The sequence below is a fragment of the Cololabis saira genome, chromosome 4, assembly GCF_033807715.1.
Source record: "Cololabis saira isolate AMF1-May2022 chromosome 4, fColSai1.1, whole genome shotgun sequence".
NCBI classification, from domain to species: Eukaryota; Metazoa; Chordata; class Actinopteri; order Beloniformes; family Belonidae; genus Cololabis; species Cololabis saira.
In genome coordinates, this window is record NC_084590.1 from 3184788 (window position 1) to 3206165 (window position 21378).

The 21378-nt window shown below is 43.6% G+C and overlaps 1 protein-coding gene across 3 annotated transcripts in view; it reads left to right on the forward strand.

The window, feature by feature from the left end:
* Positions 1-16713, forward strand: part of LOC133441410 (ubiquitin carboxyl-terminal hydrolase 2-like) — a 55838-nt gene extending 39125 nt beyond the window's left edge. For 2 of the 3 annotated variants that reach the window (XM_061718677.1, XM_061718679.1), the window contains 6 exons: positions 2714-2817; positions 3755-3835; positions 8132-8210; positions 10404-10505; positions 12769-12889; positions 16557-16713. In XM_061718677.1, the coding sequence (XP_061574661.1) occupies positions 2714-2817; positions 3755-3835; positions 8132-8210; positions 10404-10505; positions 12769-12889; positions 16557-16641 (572 nt within the window). In that variant the 3' untranslated portion in view covers positions 16642-16713. The remainder of the gene's footprint in view (positions 1-2713; positions 2818-3754; positions 3836-8131; positions 8211-10403; positions 10506-12768; positions 12890-16556) is intronic. The other variant, XM_061718678.1, reaches the window with a different exon arrangement.
* The last annotated feature ends 4665 nt before the right edge of the window (positions 16714-21378 follow it).

Genomic DNA, 21378 nt, shown 5'->3' on the forward strand with positions numbered 1-21378 from the left:
GATTAACACCTCACGACGAGAGATTAACACCTCACGACGAGAGATTAACGCCTCACGACGAGAGAGTAACACCTCACGACGAGAGATTAACACCTCACGACGAGAGATTAACGCCTCACGACGAGAGAGTAACACCTCACGACGAGAGATTAACACCTCACGACGAGAGAGTAACGCCTCACGACGAGAGAGTAACGCCTCACGACGAGAGAGTAACACCTCACGACGAGAGATTAACACCTCACGACGAGAGATTAACACCTCACGACGAGAGAGTAACACCTCACGACGAGAGATTAACACCTCACGACGAGAGAGTAACAACTCACAACGAGAGATTAACACCTCACGACGAGAGATTAACACCTCACGACGAGAGAGTAACAACTCACAACGAGAGATTAACACCTCACGACGAGAGAGTAACACCTCACGACGAGAGATTAACACCTCACGACGAGAGAGTAACACCTCACGACGAGAGAGTAACACCTCACGACAGGAGATTAACACCTCACGACGAGAGATTAACACCTCACGACGAGAGAGTAACACCTCACGACGAGAGATTAACACCTCACGACGAGAGAGTAACAACTCACAACGAGAGATTAACACCTCACGACGAGAGATTAACACCTCACGACGAGAGAGTAACAACTCACAACGAGAGATTAACACCTCACGACGAGAGAGTAACACCTCACGACGAGAGATTAACACCTCACGACGAGAGAGTAACACCTCACGACGAGAGAGTAACACCTCACGACGAGAGAGTAACACCTCACGACGAGAGAGTAACACCTCACGACGAGAGATTAACACCTCACGACGAGCTCCTGATCACCAATCGTGTGCTCGCAAGAAAATCAAACGTGTTTGAAATCCTGGTCGCTCCTCGTGAAGGAATCACACAGTTGAAGCAGCTACGACCCGATTTGCCTCATCCTTTAACAGAGAGCATGCGCAATCTCTGATGTCACGTCAAAAACTATTATTTGTAGTTTAAAGTGTTGAAAATTCACATTACAAATCATGTTTTAATAGCAGACAAAAAAGACCGCATTTCCCACGTCTGCCCAGACAATTCCTTGTCCAATCACGACGTTGTCTAATCTTTTTTTCATTTATCACCACACAGAATGGCACAAATTGCTAAAGTCTGATTTATGCTTCCGCGTTACACCAACGCAGAGCCTTCGGCGTAGGGTACGGCAGCGATTTAACGCGGAACCATAATTCAGGCTTAAAGGGGACCTATTATGAAAAACACGTTTTTTCTTGTTTTAACATATATAAAGTGGTCTCCCCTCACCCTGCCAGCACAGGGGAGACAAAATACCATGAATTTCTGCAAGCTCTCTGACCCCCGCCGGACAGAGTCCCCCAGTGTCACGTGAACTTTTTTTGAGCCATTCTGAATCTGCGCCTATGGTGACGTCACCATAGGCGCTCATTTCCATAGGTTCAGCCTCCGCTGCTGAAACCACGCCCACAACCAGCTCTCTGGCTCTGGCTGGAGCGGTGCTTCCTTCAGCCAGTCGGACGCGGCGCCGCAGCGCCGCGGATCCGGGTTAAATCATCCAGGTTCCCGGGTGGTTTGGGAGCTGGGTCCTCGGGGGTCCGTCCCAGGCTGGACCAGCTTCACCCTCCGAGATTTTCAGCTAAATCTGTCGGTTTGATCCCCGGTAACGGGCGATGCGCCGCGGATGCGCTCCGGAGCGGATCTGTGCGCCCGCCGTGGAGTTGCGGCGCCCGTCGCGCAGCACCCGCCGGGCAGATCCGGCTGAAATTCCGCTGGTCGGTCCCCGGGAGTCCCTGCTACCAGTCCAGGCCGGTTCCTGCGGTCCCGGCCGGTGGGAACTGGTCATATTTCCCGGTTAAAGCCGCGGTGATGCGCGCTGATCCAGCAGCGCTGCTCCCGGGCGCCCGGCGTGGCTCCGGGGCCAGCGTTCAGCATCCGCCGGGTAGATCCGGCTTAAATAGTGCATAAATGTTATTTATATACAAGTCATATTTTATTTTTTTAACAATAAAGTTGTCATTTGTGAAAATTCAGTGTTGTGATAATTTACAGGCTCGGGCTGCTCTGGCAGAGCGAGGTTTATTCTCCTCCCCTGCTACACGTCATTCAGGGAGCCAATCAGCACAGAGCCTCATTATCATACCCCCCCCTTCCCTAAAAATGAGGCGCAGAAAAAGAGGTTAGAAGCGGTAAAACTAGTGACAGGGCCCACAGGCTGGATTTATGATTTATGTAGAAAAAACAAGCTTTAGATTGTTTTTAAGACATTCAAGGCCTGTTTAAAATATACATTAAATGCCATAATAGGTCACCTTTAAGGCAGTGCGTTTGTTTTTGCTGAGCATCTTCAGTGTCTCCCACTTCGGGGTTCCTCCTCATCCACTTCTTTTTGACGTTGCAGTTCCAGTAACAGAAGTCTGACGTGAGGATTATGAACGTATAGTGTGAGCAGACGGAGCATCAGAGCATCGGGTCGTACAGTCTGAGACCATTACTCGTGGGCTATGAATTTTTGAACTCAGCGATCTAGTCGTACAGTTTGAGATGGGGCTGAATCAAACCATTTAAAATATCGCACAGTGTCTGCCCAGTTTAAGAGAGCACTACAAGGAAGAAAGACTAATAACTAGAATAACAGTTTGCCTGTTGTGTGTGTTGATGTTTCATGGCTGTGGTCTCCTCCAGATCTGTTCGTTGGACAGCTGAGGAGCTCTCTGACCTGCTGTCACTGTGGATTCTGCTCCACCGTCTTCGACCCCTTCTGGGATCTCTCTCTGCCCATCGCCAAGGTCAGATTCACAAATATATTCCCACATCGCTGAATAAACACACAGTCAGATGCAACGTAGACAATCATAGACGTGTCCCCTTTTCATGAGCATGCAGTAACATCAGCAGCATCACTGGTGACTCCAGTCAGAGCCCATGGCATCAGCCAACTGAGTGGCTGCTTAAGGCCCCGCGACCACTAGGAGGCCCCTAAGGGTCAAATGAGTAAATAAATACAGTATTTTCGCGACCATTAGGCGCATATAAACGTCTTATTTTTTTTCAAAATGTGCCGCGCGCCCAATAGGCCTTAACTGTAGATGACACCCAGCATCACACTTAGTACTATATCACTTTAAATATTAAGTGTAAATCAACCCCAGGCCGCTCTTGTAGCTGAATTTGCTCCATTTCAGATTAAAAACCATAGATGGTAAAAACCTGCCAGGCTGACAGTAGGATGATGGAAACAACACTGCTGCAACTGTGCAGCTCTCTGACCTTTGACCTGTTGCTTCTCTGTGTGGCCAGTAGAGGCAGTTGCTGACTTTGATCAATATTAACTGAAAGATTTTTCTGCAAATTTGTTAATCTGTTGCTGTTTCCATGGTCTTAATCACTGTGGATTACAATCTAACTACAACAAAAAGTTCTTACATCTAGTTTTACAAGTGTATTTGTAATGAAAAGGAAAGAACATGAAATAAGGTCATAGTGGCTGTGTGAATGATCAATAATCAGTATTATTGGCAGTAATAGAGGGCCCCCTAGGGCCCCATGGAGGTTTGGGCCGTCCTGACTCCAGTGTGTTTGTGTGGGGGTGAATCTGTCTCCAAGCAGCATGAAACAAGTGTTCTGCTGTATTTCCTGTCTCTGTTTGACTCTGTTTCATGTGTTTTTGTGGACTATGTTGTTGTTGGGGTGTGTGCTGTTGTGATGGACGTGTGTTTGTCCCAGAAGAGCTACGGGGAGGTGACGCTGATGGACTGCATGCGGCTCTTCACCAAAGAGGACGTCCTTGATGGGGACGAGAAACCAGTAGGTTTTCTTCAGAACTCATTCTTGTAATAATCATCACTTAGGTATACAGGACTGTCTCAGAAAATTAGAATATTGTGATAAAGTTCTTTATTTTCTGTAATGCAATTAAAAAAACAAAAATGTCATAAATTCTGGATTCATTACAAATCAACTGAAATATTGCAAGCCTTTTATTATTTTAATATTGCTGATTATGGTTTACAGTTTAAGATTAAGATTACCAGAATATTCTAATTTTTTTAGATAGGATATTTGAGTTTTCTTAAGCTGTAAGCCATGATCAGCAATATTAAAATAATAAAAGGCTTGCAATATTTCAGTTGATTTGTAATGAATCCAGAATGTATGACATTTTTAGGGCCCGAGCACTTAAAGGAAGGCCTTTTTCCCTAAACGTGCCTCAAAAGTCACCAAATTTTGCATGCAAGCCAGGCCTGGCGATAAATGTGATATTTCATGGTTTGCATTAATGGGTGTGGCAAAATGGCTCAACAGCGCCCCCTAGAAAACTTTTCTCTGCCATAACGTTTGAATGGTTTGACATAAAGACTCGTGGGTGGTGTCATCGGACTCTGTATTGATTCCTTGACCATAATTGGTGAAACCTAGCCCCGCCCCTTCTTCTGATTGGTTGTACCTTTTTTCTGCTATATCTTTTGAATGGTTTAACATAGGAAGTCGTGGGTGGTGTCATTTCTGATATGCTTATGGGGGGCGGTGGCCGTGAGTGCGAGGGCCCGTTCATCGCTGCTTGCAGCTTTAATTGTTTTTGTAATTGCATTACAGAAAATCACAATATTCAAATTTTCTGAGACAGTCCTGTATGTATATTTTAATGTTTTGGACTGATGTTCTATTTAAATTTAGTGTTCTTCTTTAATTAAGCGTTTTATTTAAAATAAAAACTGTACATGTTTTCCCTCGAGTTGTAAAAAAGAAATCAGGGGGGATGGTGGATTTTATCATATGGGGACAGATAATTTGTGCTGATTACAAATAATATAATATATTACAAATAATAGCAGTGACCAAAACACCTGCAGAAATACTGCAGGAATGACATAGCAGCAGTTAAATGCAGCCTTCTGTAAGCTTTAAATATCCACTGGGCTTACATCAAATACATCAAAACACAACAATAAAAAACACTTTTCTGAACTTATCAATATGACTCTGTCCTTCACAGGATAAGTAAAATGGATCACTGCAAAAACTCACAATCTTAACAAGAATATTTGTCTTATTTCTAGTTAAAATGTCTCATTTTAGTAAAAAAATCTCATTACACTTAAAACAAGACTCATCACTGGAAAAAACAACAATTTTCACCTGTTTCAAGTAGATTTTCACTTGAAATAAGTAGAAAAATCTGCCAGTGGAACAACATTTTTTTGCTTGTAATGAGAAGATAAATTGCATGTCTTGGACACTCGGGTGAAGAGAGGGGCTGAGCTGTCAACTGATCACCACCTGGTGGTGAGTTGGATGCGCTGGCGGAGGAGGAGGTTGGACAGACCGGGCAGACCCAAACGGATTGTGAGGGTCTGTTGGGAACGTCTGGCCGAGCCCTCTGTCAGGGACATCTTCAACTCCCACCTCCGAGAGAACTTCTCTCAGATCCCGGGGGAGGCGGGGGACATCGAGTCCGAGTGGACCATGTTCTCTGCCTCCATTGTCAACGCGGCGGCTCGAAGCTGTGGACGCAAGGTCTCCGGTGCCTGTCGTGGCCGCAATCCTAGAACCCGGTGGTGGACACCGGAAGTACAGGATGCCGTCAGACTGAAGAAGGAGTCCTACCGGGCTATGTTGGCCGGTGGGACTCCTGACGCAGTAGATAGGTACCGGCAGGCCAGGCGAGCCACGGCTCGGGCGGTCCTGGAGACAAAAACCCGGGTCTGGGAGGATTCGGGGAGGCCATGGAGGAAGACTTTCGGTCGGACTCGAGGAAATTCTGGAGGACCATTCGGCGCCTCAGAAGGGGGAAGCAGTACTCTGCCGGCACCGTTTACGGTGCTGGTGGGGAGCTGTTGACCTCGACTGGGGACATCGTCGGACGGTGGAAGGAATACTTCTAGGATCTCCTTAACCCGACTGACATGCCTTCCACTGAGGAAGCAGAGGGTTGGGGCTCGGAGGCGTGCTCATCCATCACCCAAGCCGAGGTCACCGAGGTGGTTCGTAAGCTCCTCAGTGGCACCGGGGGTGGATGAGATTCGCCCTGAGTACCGGAGAGGGTGTTCCAACTATAGGGGGATCACACTTCTCAGCCTCCCGGGGAAAGTCTACGCCAGGGTACTGGAGAGGAGAATACGGCCGATAGTCGAACCTCGGATTCAGGAGGAACAATGCGGTTTTCGTCCCGGTCGTGGAACACTGGACCAGCTTTACACCCTCCGCAGGGTGCTCGAGGGTTCATGGGAATTTGCCCAACCAGTCTACATGTGCTTTGTGGATCTGGAGAAGGCATTCGACCGTGTCCCTCGTGCCATTCTGTGGGGGGTGCTGAGTGAGTATGGAGTCCGGGGCCCTCTACTAAGGGCTGTCCGGTCTCTGTATGATCGGAGCAGGAGTCTGGTTCGCATTGCCGGCAGTAAGTCAGACTTGTTCCCGGTGCATGTTGGACTCCGGCAGGCCTGCCCTTTGTCACCGGTCCTGTTCATAATTTTCATGGACAGGATTTCTAGGCGCAGCCAGGGGCCAGAGGGGATCCGGTTTGGGGACCTCAGGATTGAATCTCTGCTTTTTGCAGATGATGTTGTCCTGTTGGCTTCATCGGACCGGGACCTTCAGCATGTGCTGGGGCGGTTTGAGGCCGAGTGAGACGCGGCAGGGATGAGAATCAGCACCTCCAAGACCGAGGCCATGGTTCTCCAGCGGGAAAGGGTGGCATGCCTTCTCCGGGTGGGTGGAGAAGTCCTGCTTCATGTGGAGGAGTTCAAGTATCTCGGGATCTTGTTCACGAGTGAGGGAACAATGGAGCGTGAGATTGACAGACGGATCGGTGCAGCATCCGCAGTTATGCGGTCGATGTACTGGACCGTCGTGGTGAAGAGGGAGCTGAGTCGAAAGGCGAAGCTCTCGATTTACCGGTCAATCTACGCACCTACCCTCACCTATGGTCATGAACTTTGGGTAGTGACCGAAAGGACAAGATCGCGGATACAAGCGGCCGAGATGAGTTTCCTCCGCAGGGTGGCTGGACGCTCCCTTAGAGATGAGTTTCCTCCGCAGGGCGGCTGGACGCTCCCTTAGAGATGAGTTTCCTCCGCAGGGTGGCTGGACGCTCCCTTAGAGATGAGTTTCCTCCGCAGGGCGGCTGGACGCTCCCTTAGAGATGAGTTTCCTCCGCAGGGTGGCTGGACGCTCCCTTAGAGATGAGTTTCCTCCGCAGGGCGGCTGGACGCTCCCTTAGAGATGAGTTTCCTCCGCAGGGTGGCTGGACGCTCCCTTAGAGATGAGTTTCCTCCGCAGGGTGACTGGACGCTCCCTTAGAGATAGGGTGAGGAGTTCGGTAACCCGGGAGGAGCTCGGAGTCGAGCCGCTGCTCCTTCACATTGAGAGGAGTCAGCTGAGGTGGCTTGGGCATCTGTACCGGATGCCTCCTGGACGCCTCCCTAGGGAGGTGTTCCAGGCATGTCCCTCCTCCCTAGGGAGGTGTTCCAGGCATGTCCCACCGGGAGGAGACCCCGGGGAAGACCCAGGACAAGCTGGAGAGACTATGTCTCTCGGCTGGCCTGGGAACGCCTCGGACTCCCCCCGGAAGAGCTGGAGGAAGAGATGGAGGAAGAGCTGGAGGAAGAGCTGGAGGAAGTGTCTGGGGTGAGGGAAGTCTGGGCATCCCTGCTGAGACTGCTGCCCCCGATGACCCGGTAACGGATAAAGCGGGAGAAGATGAGTGAGTTGAGAAGATAAATCTTGTCCCACTGGCAGATTTTTCTACTTATTTCAAGTGAAAATTTACTTGAAACAGGTGAAAATTGTCAAATAAGTTATTTGTCTGGTGTTATTTTTCTGGTGATGACTCTAAATGTTGAAATAGCAGTAAAACCACATTCATTGATGAAATGACATAAGTGATGGAAAGGAGGGATGGCAGTTTTACAGGGGGGGATGATTTGGACCGTTTTTATTTCAGGGGGGATGATTTGGACCGTTTTATTTCAGGGGGGATGATTTGGACCGTTTTTATTTCAGGGGGGATGATTCTGACCGTTTTTATTTCAGGGGGGGATCTCATCCCACCTCAACTGGAATACTGGTGTAACCTTCCACTTTCTGCTGTTTCCTCCACAGACTTGCTGCAGGTGTAAAGCCAGGAGAAGGTGCACGAAGAAGTTCACGATACAGAAGTTCCCCAAGATCCTAGTGCTGCGTATCCTTTCCTCCAGACTCCAGCACGCTGTCAGACGTGACTCTGGCAGGCGACGTGGTGATGTTGTTCCACGTCATAGCTGCTTTGACGGTGTAAACTCTCTGAGTTGGGTTACAGACGGGTCCGAACTGCAGTCAGGAGAGACCGTCATGTGCTCACAGCTAGGGAGGCCCCCATACCATTTTTTTTCGCACCGAGTACGAGTATTTTAATTTGTGTACTTGCCGATACCGAGTACCGATATACGACGGAGAATTAGGGTCAAACTAAGACAAAAAAAAATTGAAATTACGAGAATAAAGTCATAATATGAGAATAAAGTCGTAAAATTACGAGAATAAAGTCATAATAATATGAGAATAAAGTCGTAACATTACGAGAATAAAGTCATAATAATATGAGAATAAAGTCGTAACATTACGAGAATAAAGTCATAATAATATGAGAATAAAGTCGTAACATTACGAGAATAAAGTCGTAATATTTTGAGAATAAAGTCGTAATATTAAATATATTATAAATATATAAATATAACTTCATAAAATGCTCAATATTCCTCATTTTAACACAGGGAGAAGATGCTCTTCCTGTTCTCATAAACTATTCTCATAAATTACGACTTTATTCTCGTAATGTTACGACTTTATTCTCGTAATGTTACGACTTTATTCTCGCAACATTATGACTTTATTCTCGTAATGTTACGACTTTATTCTCATAAATTACGACTTTATTCTCGTAATGTTATGACTTTATTCTCGTAATGTTACGACTTTATTCTCGCAACATTATGACTTTATTTTTGTAATTTTACGACTTTATTATCATAATATGACTTTATTCTCATAATTTCCAATTATTCTTTTTTGTCTTAGTTTGGCCCTAATACTCCGTCGTACCGATACGATACTTCTACCACAAAAATAACTAGGCTAAAAATGCAATGAATTGGAAGACAGGTTTTATTTGCAACAGATAAATTCAATAAATAATAATAAATAAAATGAGTAGAATAACTATTTTAAACAAAAAATAATCTTTCTGTGTAAATAAAAAGTCTCCACACTGGCACTGTCTTCACATTTAAGAAATATCAAACATAACATATCAATGAAACATCATATCGTGTCATGAGTGTGTGGAGAAGACGGTGAAATCCTTCGTCTTCTCCAGCTGACAGTGGCTGCTCATCCAGCGCTAGATAACGGGTCAGAGCCTCCGCTATTTAACTTGTCTCTTGCCCGATTGTCTGTGGCTTTTGCAGAACCTGAGCTAATGTTGCTGTTGTGGTCTTGCAGTATTATTAGCAAACTCCGTATACTCAGCTTTATGATGCGTCTTGAGTGTCAGGAGTGTGGTTTGTTGAGGACCCAAAAGCAGGAGAGCGAGAGGCAGGAGTTCCAAAAACTGAGTTTATTTCACAAAAAACAAGAACCAAAAACGCTGCAGAGCAGGATTAACAAAAATACTAGAGAAAAATCCGAAAACCTGACAGGACACATGGAGGAAGGAAACAGTACGGACCGACAGGGAGCAGGGAAAGACAAGAGCAGATATACACAGGGGATAATGAGACACAGGTGTGAACAATCAGGGCAAATTTGAAACAGGCGGGACAGAACAGAAAACACAAACTGGGGGAAATGTCAAACCCTGACATTGAGATGTTTTATCAAGTTGCTGGTATTAAACGACATATTCTCCTTCCCTCCTCTTGACACCTTAGCAGCAGTAGCTTCAGTCTGCCTAGCTTCTGTCGTCGTCCCTTATTTTGAAATATGTCCAAACTGCTGACGTCCAGCTGGCATTAATTGTCACTACCTTGTATCACTCTCTACTCATCACCACGCTGACTGCAGCTCAACATCTCCCCCTAGAGCCACTCACCAGGAACTACAACAACAATGAAGTATCGGTGCGTGGTATGGGAGAATGTTTGCGAGTACGAGTATCTGAGAGCAGTATGGAGCAGCATCCCTACTCAGAGCCCAGCAGGGGTTAATGAGCTGAAGTGAGCACTGCTAGTCAAGAATGTTGGTGAGAGCTGGGAACTCCCTGGAACTAATTCCCCAAAGAAAGCAGTTTCATTTGAAGGATTTAGACCCTGATTCATTTGAAGAGAGAACTTTGCATGCAGTGTTTGTGCTGTACTGTACATGGAGCCCCTGGTCCTTGACTCCCCTCCCTATCCAGATCTGAAACGCTTTTCCGAGGAAAGAAGAAGTAGCAAACTATCCACCTTTGTTAACTTTCCCCTGAAGGATCTGGAGCTCCGGGAGTGTGCCTCTGAAAACAGTAAATATCATCCTTTCATACAAGATAGCAGCTTAAAGAGATGTTCTGGAGCTAAATCACTTACTAGATGGTCATGAGTCTAATCTGTCACGAGTTTAGAGAAGGTTTGACTTGGAACTGAATACATGTTTACAGCATAATAGACAGTTACATTGTCACAAGAGGTTTCTGTCTTAACCCTTGTACTGTCTTCGGGTCAAAATGACCTCATTCTCCTTCCTTCTTTCCTCCTGCTCTCTCCTTCCTTCTTCCATTCCTCTTTTCTCCCTTCCTTCCTTCTTTCCTCCTGCTCTCTCCTTCCTTCTTCCCTTCCTCTTTTCTCCCTTCCTTCCATCCTTCTTTCCTCCCTTCCTTCTTTTCTCCCTTCCTTCCTTCCTTCTTTCCTTCCTTCCATCCATCCTTCTTTCCTCCCTTCCTTATTTTCTCCCTTCCTTCTTTCCTAACTTCCTTCCTTCCTTCCATCCTTCTTTTCTCCCTTCCTCTTTCCTCTCTTCCTTCCTTCCTTCCTTCCTTCCTTCCTTCATTCCTTCCTTCCTTCCTTCTTTTCTCCCTTCCTTCCTCCTTCCTTCCTTCCTTCTTTCTTTCCTCCTGCTTCTCCTTCCTTCTCCCCTTCCTCTTTTCTCCCTTCCTTCCTTCCTTCCTTCTTTTCTCCCTTCCTTCTTTTCTCCCTTCCTTCCTTCCTTCCTTCCTTCCTTCCTTCCTTCCTTCCTTCCTTCCTTCCTTCCTTCCTTCCTTCCTTCCTTCCTTCCTTCCTTCTTTCCTTCCTTCCATCCTTCCATCCTTCTTTTCTCCCTTCCTTCCTTCTTTCTTTCCTTCTTTTCATTCTTCCTTCCTTCCGTCTTTCCTCCCTTCTTCTCTTCCTCCTTCCTTGACCCGAAGACAGCACAAGGGTTAAGCATTAGACAGGACTAAAAAAAGCCATGTGAGTGATAGTGTGGATATGGTCCCTAAAGATGAACTAAGGTCATTCACTTTGTGAGTGGACAGAAAATGTATTGGAAAATTACCATTTTACTTACTGAACCTCACTTTCTAGGCCAGGATGTCAGCAAGCAGACTTCTACACAGGCAGGTGGAAGCAGCAGTGGGATGATCAGAGGGGGGGCTGCAGACAAGTGGAAGCAGCAGTGGGATGATCAGAGGGGGGACTGCAGACACGTGGAAGCAGCAGTGGGATGATCAGAGGGGGGGCTGCAGACAGGTGGAAGCAGCAGTGGGATGATCAGAGGGGGGGCTGCAGACATGTGGAAGCAGCAGTGGGATGATCAGAGGGGGGGCTGCAGACACGTGGAAGCAGCAGTGGGATGATCAGAGGGGGGACTGCAGACAGGTGGAAGCAGCAGTGGGATGATCAGAGGGGGGGACTGCAGACAGGTAGAAACAGCAGTGGGATTATCAGAGGGGGGACTGCAGACAGGTGGAAGCAGCAGTGGGATGATCAGAGGGGGGGACTGCAGACAGGTGGAAACAGCAGTGGGATTATCAGAGGGGGGACTGCAGACACGTGGAAGCAGCAGTGGGATTATCAGAGGGGGGACTGCAGGCACGTGGAAGTAGCAGTGGGATGATCAGAGGGGGGGACTGCAGGTCAGCACGCAGCTCCTAAAGCTCCGGCCTGCAAACATGCACAAAACAGAAAAGGGGGGGGGGGGCAGACCAGCACAACAAACTACAAGAACGATGGACAAAAATTATGCACTAGTGCAGAGTAAAGGCAAAAGCTAATTAGGTTTTTGAAGTCGCTGTAATTAAACCTTAACTCAAAAACCTTCTCTTGACCCAGACATTTTAGCGAATTATATTCAACCTCGTGGCTGCATGGGTTTTCTCCGGGTGCTCCGGCTTCCTCCCACAGTCCAAAAACATGCATATTAGGTTAATTGGTGATTCTAAATTGCCCGTAGGTGTGAGTGTGATTGTGAGCATGGTTTGTGTGTCTATATGTGGCCCTGTGATGGACTGGTGACCTGTCCAGGGTGTAACCCCTGCCTCTCACCTAAAATGAGCTGGGATAGGCTCCAGCAGACCCCCGTGACCCCGCAAGGGATAAAGCGGGTAAGATAATGAATGAATGATGAATATTCAACCTCCTATTTATATATTGAAATTCTAGAAAAGGTAGTTGCAGCCATGATCAGTTTTGGAGGTTTGGAAAGCACCTAGAGACAACTTGTATAGATGAAATAAAGGCTATATAAATAAAACTGAATTGAAAAAAATGGACCTTTGACTAGATTCTGTTTTTGTCTCTGTTCCCTCACAGCCAATGCCACGTACAGCCTGTATGCCGTGTCCAACCACTCAGGCACCACCATGGGCGGTCATTACACAGCTTACTGTCGCAATCCAAACTCTGGGGAATGGTACACGTTTAACGACTCCAGGTGGGTTCAAAAACAGAAACCGTCAGACATTGGACATTGCTCATGTAGCCTACTTCATGTGCACACATCCAGCAAAGGCGTGGATAACCATGGCAGTAAGTTCCTTACTATTTATGTTTGTATGTTATCTATCTACCAGTATGTTACATTTTCAGGCCCTTTTGCAGCATCACTTTCACATTATACCATATGAGTGTCTGCTGGTGGTTACCTGGCAACATCTGAATACATGGTGACACACAATTCCCCTTTCCTGGAGGAGCATGTACTCCCACCCTCTAGTACAAATGAAAAGTCTTGTATAAGCCTTAGAATGAAGGCAAATGGCAAAAGACGAAATGTCGAGAAAAAAGTCAAAATTTCGAGAAAAAGTCGAAATGTCGAGAAAAAGGTTGAAATGTTGAGAAAAAAGTCGAAATGTCGAGAAAAAGGTTGAAATACAATTTTGAGAATAAATTCAAATTTCGTGAGTGAAGTCGAAATTTTGAGAATAAAGTTGAAATACAATTTGGTGAATAAAGTGTAAATGTCTCCTCTGGTCCATCAAATCCAGTTAGCAGAGCGACTGACAGCTCTGCAGCAGCAGCCGTAACTAACTAACTAACTAACTTACATCCTTGGAGTGGAACATTAACGGTACGTTTCTGAAGTTATAACTGCATATGTGTGATATGTGTTTCAAATCAATATCGTCATCAAATTGTGACTTTTTTTTTTAAACTAGTTGCCTCAGAAATTAATGATGCTATTACCAATATGAGGGGAGGTAAAACTGCAGGTCCCGATGGACTGCCAGTTGATATCTATAAGATATTTAAAGACAAATTAATCAAACCTCTCTTAGCAATGTATGAAGAGGCGTTTCAACAAGGCTGTCTCCCAGACTCCCTGAGAAATGCACTAATAACACTTATACTGAAACCTAATAAGTCACCTACCAACTGCACATCATATAGACCCATTTCGTTACTCAACACCGATGCCAAGATTATTGCTAAGGTGATAGCTAGAAGATTAGAACCAGTGCTCCCATCAGTGATCAGTCTAGATCAGAATGGTTTTGTTAAAAACCGTCAGGCTTTCCATAATACCAGAAGGGTGTTGAATGTAATACATGCAAGTGAGGGGGCCCTTGACACTGCTATCCTGTCTTTGGATGCTGAAAAAGCATTTGACAGAGTGGAGTGGAGCTATTTATTTGATGTGCTGTTGCGCTTTGGTTTTGGTGATTACTTCCGAAAATGGATCAAGATACTTTATACTGACCCCTTGGCAGAGGTTTCCACCACCCATTTAATATCATCCCCTTTCAGACTTTCAAGAGGTACCCGTCAGGGATGCCCTCTCTCGCCAATGTTATTTGTTTTAGCAATGGAACCGTTTGCAATAGCGGTAAGATCACACCCCTCAATTTCAGGCATTAAAGTGTCAGAAACAGAGCATCGTATCATAATGTATGCTGATGACACTCTTTTGCTGTTAACTGACCTAAAAAATTCAATTTTTAATCTGTGCAACTTAATTGACACATTTGGAACATTTTCAGGCTTTAAAATAAATGAAACAAAATCCTCTATCATGTTTCTGAATAAGCAGGAACGATTAAATCCAGTGATAAATCACCCCTTCAACAATGCAGTGAACGGATTCAAATATCTTGGTATCACCATTACCCCAGACATCAAAGACTTAGTACCCTGTAATTATGAACCCATGATCTCTACAGTAACCGAATCCATAAACAATTGGTCATCTATGCCAATCTCCCTTATAGGACGTATAAATGTAATCAAGATGAGTATACTGCCAAAGTTTTTATATTTATTTCAAACTATCCCTTTACCTCCACCGCCACATTTCTTTTCGAAAGTGAAGCAAATATTTACAACATTTATTTGGAATAACAGAAGGTCAAGGTTGCGACTTTCACTTCTTTATTTGCCATATGAGAGAGGAGGATTACAATTACCCAATTTACAGTGGTACTTTTGGGCTGCTCAACTTAGGGCTGCAATGTACTGGTTCTCAGCTGAGCCTTACTTACCATGGGTACAAATTGAAAGTTTCTGTACCAAAGGCCTGCGACTTGACACTTACTTATATTCTGCACCTGTCAAAAACTAAAAAGACTCACCGATAACCCCTTTGTGAGAAACACAATTAATGTCTGGCATAGTGTACAATCATTTTTGGGTGAATCTTCTTCACTTTCTGGTTTTTCACCAATATGGGGGAATGATAGCTTCTCCCCTGGTAAAAAAGACCAAGGCTTTAAAATATGGACAACAAAGGGCATTTATAAAATCCTGGACCTATACAAGGAGAACAAATTAATGTCATTTGAGGAACTTGTAAATGAATATGGTATCTCCCGGACCCACTTCTTTAAATATTTACAGTTAAGGAGCTTCATTTATGCTAAAACACATTCTGTTACACAACCTCCTCTATCCATATTAGAAAATGTAGCTGTGAATAACTGCAATGGCAAAGGTCAAATATCCCTTTTCTATACTATACTAGCAGAAAACCATAAAGATTCTACTGAGCATAAGAGAACTCAATGGGTGAATGACATGCAGAAAGATATCTCAGATGAGGCCTGGAAAAAGATTTGCTCAGGAGTTCATCGTCTTACAATAAATACTCGCCTGAATCTGATTCAGTACAATTGGATTATGAGGACCTATATCACTCCGGAGAGACTGAATAGGATGAATCCTAATATTCTTGATGTCTGTGTCAAATGCAATGTGGAAAAAGGTACTTTATTTCACTGCTTTTGGGGTTGCCCTGAGATACATAAGTTCTGGAATGAAGTTGTAAAATGCATTTCTCAAATGACCTTAAATCCAGTCCCTGATTGCCCTGAACTATGCATTCTCAATTTGTATCCGGAAGACTGTCTGCTGAACAACAAAGAGAGGAAAATGACTGACTTATGTCTTGTACAAGCTAGACGCTTGATCTCTCTATGTTGGAAGGATGTTAAGAGCCCTACGATTGGTCGCTGGCTGAAGGAGTTATCAACATGCCTTGTCCTTGAAAAACTGACGTACACGATGAAAAAGAAATCAGCCAAATTCCATGAGATCTGGAATCCCTTTCTTTCGTTCTTGGAGAACTGTGATCTTGGAGAATTTTTAGAAACTTGAAGGAGATATATTCATTTGGAAATATTGATGTAACCTCTGCATCATCTATCTGATATTTCAAACAAGTAATGTCGTTCCCTGTTTGTTTGTTTGTTTTTTTTTTTGTTTTTTTTTTTTCTGATTTGCCTTTGGGAGGGGGGAGGGTGGGGTTTTCGCTTAATTTTATGTGCAACTGTCTATGTGCAATACTGTTTTGTTTTGATTTAAAAGAAAATCAATAAACACATGTGTATAAAAAAAAAAAGATAAAAAAAAAAAAAAAAAAAAAAAAAAAAAATTGTGACTTTTTTCTCAACATTTTGACCTTTTTCTCGATATTTCGACTTTTTTTCGTCATTTCGACTTCTTTTTTCGACTTTTTTCTCCAAGTGCATAATGAAAAAAAAAACTTCCTCCTCTAAAATATTATTTTTATTTTTCTCCTGCCTGCCCCTAATACTCTTCTGTAGAATAAGGCCATATTTCCAGTATTTCAGCTTTAATTCTACCTCTCCACATCCTGTCTTTGCCAGAGTGACGCCAATGCCGTCCAGCCAGGTCCGCGGCAGCGACGCCTACGTCTTGTTCTACGAGCTGGTTTCCTCCTCGCGGATGTGAAGCCCTGGGAGTAACGGGGGGGTCAGCACCGGCCAACAACCAGGGATCGGACCGGAGGAGGAGGAGGAGGAGGAGGAGGATGAGGAGGAGGAGGAGGAGGAGGAGGAGGAGGAGGGGGAGGATGGGACTGTCGCTCCAGCCCGGCCCTTGTTTTGACTTTAACTTTGATGTATTTGCTCACGAAAACACGTAACGAGATCTGCATGTGGCTGTAGAGAACACCATGGATGTCACAGGAACCGGATCCAGCAGCTCTGGTTTCCGTCTCTGCACCGGTGCCATGCTGGTCCTGCTGGAGGAGTGTGTCGTGTGTGTGTGTGTGTGTGTGTGTGTGTGTGTGTGTGTGTGTGAGGCAAACACAGGGCTATAAATCCCCATCAACCAATCCATAAAGTGAATGGATCTCCAGCTCAGAAGTCCTTCTCTATGCAACGCTGTCTCTGCCTTCACCTACACCCATCTCCACATTTGTTTGCCTGAAAACATAAAAAATGGAAGTGTTACTTTTTTCTACCTTGCATTTATTTATGTTAATGTGGTTTGACAGTGTGATTTGAATAGGATTGGTTATGGTTTCTAGTGATGCTTTTCCACTAGAACCTACTCGGCTCAACTCAACTCAGCCTGGTTTCTTTTCAACAACAATTCAACACCCAGATCAGAAGTAGGAGGTTGGAGAAGCTGCTGTGATGTATTTGATTGTGTATCTAAAGGAAGAAGACAACACTAAAGATGTAGAACCTGGAGGAGATGATAGATGTGCTGCTGGTCTGTGGCTTTTGTTTGATACCAAGTTAAAAAATTAGTGAGAGAAACTTCAAGCGGTGAGGATTTTTAATTTTATTTAGTTTGTCTCTATGCTGCTGAAAAGTCAGCTGGAGCCGTGAGCAGCTATGAAGAGACAGATCTCCTGGTAGATCTGGTCGTTCCTTATCTCCTCTAGATCCCTTTTTAATTCTCTCCTCAGCACCAGGTTTATGAACATCTGACCCTCAGAGTTGGATCAGAAACAGACTTTTGCTGCCGTTGCTGGTTGAATAAAATGAACCAGAATCCGTCAGAGTCTCTTTCTCTGATTTCCTCCTCCTGACTCAGACGTCTGACTCCAACCCCCCGACCAATCGGTGGCCTGTAGTGTGATGATGTCAGATACAGCCGACTCAGCAGCTTAGAACCTCGACAGAATAGATACAGAAAAGTATGTACTCAGCACGTTAGACCCCTAGAGGTGAGTGGGGTCGGGCTGAGTAGGTGCTAGTGGAAAAGCGCCATAGACGGCCCATCGGCCTGATTCTCAAAGTTTTGCACTGCACTTCTCCAAGTTTTCTGTTTTCCAGTATTTACTTCACTCTTTCTCTCTTCCCCAGACATCAGTAGGGACGGTGGCACTGTGAACTTTAAGAGTTTCAAAAGACTTGAGTTTTATTGCATCTGTTTCTGCCTGTGTAGCTGTCACCAAATCTTTCTAAGTACTGTGAAAAACCATGACTGGGCTAAGGATAAATATGAGCAACGATCCCTGCCGTCTGTAGGGCTCTTTTCTTCTTCTCTTGATTCTTGCCATTTAACAACAGAAACATATTTTGGAAACTAAACACGATATTGCTCTATTTTTATATTGTTATGCAATATAGAGAATGCATGATTCAGTGGTGCTGAAGAAACTGTTCTCAGGTGGATTCACCAGCTTTCAGGAGAGAAACGTTATTTATGCTTATGCACTTTTTAACACTCACACCATATGTAAATATATATGAGTGTGTGTGTGGGTATGTATATATGTATGTACATGTGTGTGTATGTATATACATACACATATATATATATATATATATATATATATATATATATATATATATATATATATATATACATATATATATATATATATATATACATATATATATATATATATATATATATATACATATATATATATATATATATATATATATATATATATATATATATATATATGGTGTGTGTGTGTGTGTGTGTGTGTGTGTACACATATATATGTGTGTATGTATAATGAATAAATGCTTTAAAAAAGTCAGCAGTCCATGTGTTGTTATTGTTGTATTGTTGTTATTGTTCTGTGGTTGTTGGTTTGAGGGCAGGTGAGATGAAAAGCAGCCGCTCCACCGGCTCGGACCTTCACCCTAACCCTTTCTTTTACAGTACGGTAATAACCAGGTAATATCATGGTAATTACACTGTAATTACCTAGTAGTACCTTCTATTTACAAGGTAATTACATGGTAACTACCGGGCAATTTACCCAGTAGGTACTAGGTAATTATTACGTATTTTCTTGTACCATGTAATTATGTGTATTTACCATGTAATAACATGGTAAATACCTGGTTGTTTAAACTAAACATTACTAGGTAATTACAAAGACATTAGATGGGAACTATGAGGGAAATTACAGGTATTTACTAGGTTAATATTGGTAACTACCAGCCAATTTACCATGTAATTACTCTGAAATTACATGAATTATTTCTGAGTAAGTACCAGGTAATTACTAAGTATTTTTCTGCAAACTACCAGGAAATTATAACCTATATTTGAGGTAGTTACCAGCTAATTACACTTCAATGACCATGTAGTTACCTTGAATTTACTATACATTTCATGGATAACTACCGGGTATTTACCCATTCCTTAGTGATTTATGTATTATCAATGGATTGGTGCAGGTACCCCCGAGGGTGTAAATGACTCTATTGACCTTGTAATTAACCTGATAGTTACCATGTTTTACCTGGTAATTGGCAGGTACTTACCTTGTAGTTACTTGCCCAGTAATTCTTTTTCCTAAGTATTTACCCAATAAGTACAGAAATGTTTACCTGGCTTTTACTCAGTAATTAAAGTTAAACTGGACTGTAAAAGAAAGTGTGTGTTGTTTCCATAATATTACCTGGTAATTGTATATTATAATTATAAAGATTTGAACCCTGCAATTAGAAAGTTGGCCCACACTCACATATACCCCCTCACAACCACCACCACCTTGTAACAAATACGCCAAAACAGACAGTGATCTGTCAAAGACTTTTTTTATCCTTCAAAGGTATAAAGAAAAAAATACAAAGTTCTGTATAGAAACATATTGTATGGTGTAAAACGTATTGCATAGTGTAAAACATAAAACTAGACACAGTGTTGAAAATATAGGAACATTCAGTCAATCAATGCAACAAATAAAAAATACAGTGCATTCAATAACGATATAACAACATATTTAGATCTCAAACTGGCATGTCAAGGACCCCAGTATTATCTACATTCTCAATTCTTTTTTCAGAGACCCTCACAGAAGCAAGGATTTAAGTTAAAACTGGGAAACTCAAATTCAGCAATATTAAAATAATAAAAGGCTTGCAATATTTCAGTTGATTTGTAATGAATCCAGAATGTATGACATTTTTGTTTTTGTAATTGCATTACAGAAAATAAAGAACTTTATCACAATATTGTAATTTTCGGAGACAGTCCTGTAATGATCAAACACCAAGAATCATTCCATCAACAGGAAAGAGCAACAGCAAAGACTACCCTTATTCCTCTCTACACTTTTGCATCTTTTTGGACGTGAAAGAAACAAAACATATTTTTGAACACTTCACTCACCCTGGAAGACGACTTATTTCCCTAGCGAACATTGTACAACAACTATTGTACACCGCCTTAAATAAATACATTTTTCCCTGAGTAGTCCCACAATGGGGAAGTGTATTCTCTAGTCTGGTAAAGGCAGGTGCATCCCATGGATCTATAATATTAACTGGATACAGTGCCCAAAATGGCCGCCCATTCATTTCAATGCATTCTGCTCAGCCAGCGCATGTGCCGAAAAAATCTCGGACTTCCAGGTTTACTTCCGTGTACACGGGCCCATAGAGCATGCTCAGTTGAGTCACCTCCCATGATGCTCTGGGGCCTCCCATCATGCCCCGGGGCAACATCAATGGCACCGACACGGCCGTGACGTCACGCCCAGAAAGAGACTTTTCTTTGACTTTTCTGGCCGTTATAAAACATTTTTGACGGATATAAAGTCCATGACTTAAAAATATAGAATACAAAGATTAGTAATTGCCGGTGATTACAGCTGGAGGTTCCTGTGAACAGTTTTAGAGGCTTCTCTTTTACTATTGCGGTCTATGGGAAAAAAGCTTTCTGGGCCCCATGGGATTTTTTGTTGCAGTACCGCGGTTGGCCACTGGAAAAAAATTGGCACGCCTTCTGAGCGCGAGACTGGGGGGCTGGTGCATGCTGGGACGTGGCTGCTCATCCAGGTGCATGCTGGGACGTGGCTGCTCATCCAGGTGCATGCTGGGACGTGGCTGCTCATCCAGGTGCATGCTGGGACGTGGCTGCTGATCCACATCAGACCACTTACAAACAGGGATAAAAAAGTCTGCTGTAGCAGTGTACTAATGGTTTTTAGTGTACTAGTTTATGGTTAATGTGTTGTTTATTTACTGAGAAAAAAATGAATAACTAACTTGTGCTTTATCATTACTCCATCTTAAATTCCAGTAGGTTTTAAGGAAAGTAATAGTTAAAGATTAAACCAAAAAGATAAACTAACCCCAATGACTGGGTAGCTGATTATGTAACCCCTAATTATGTAATCCCTCAAAAAACATTTATCAGCTACCAGAGAAAAGAATGGAAGACGCTATATTTATGAATCATTAGGTAATAATCAGTTAAGGGTTA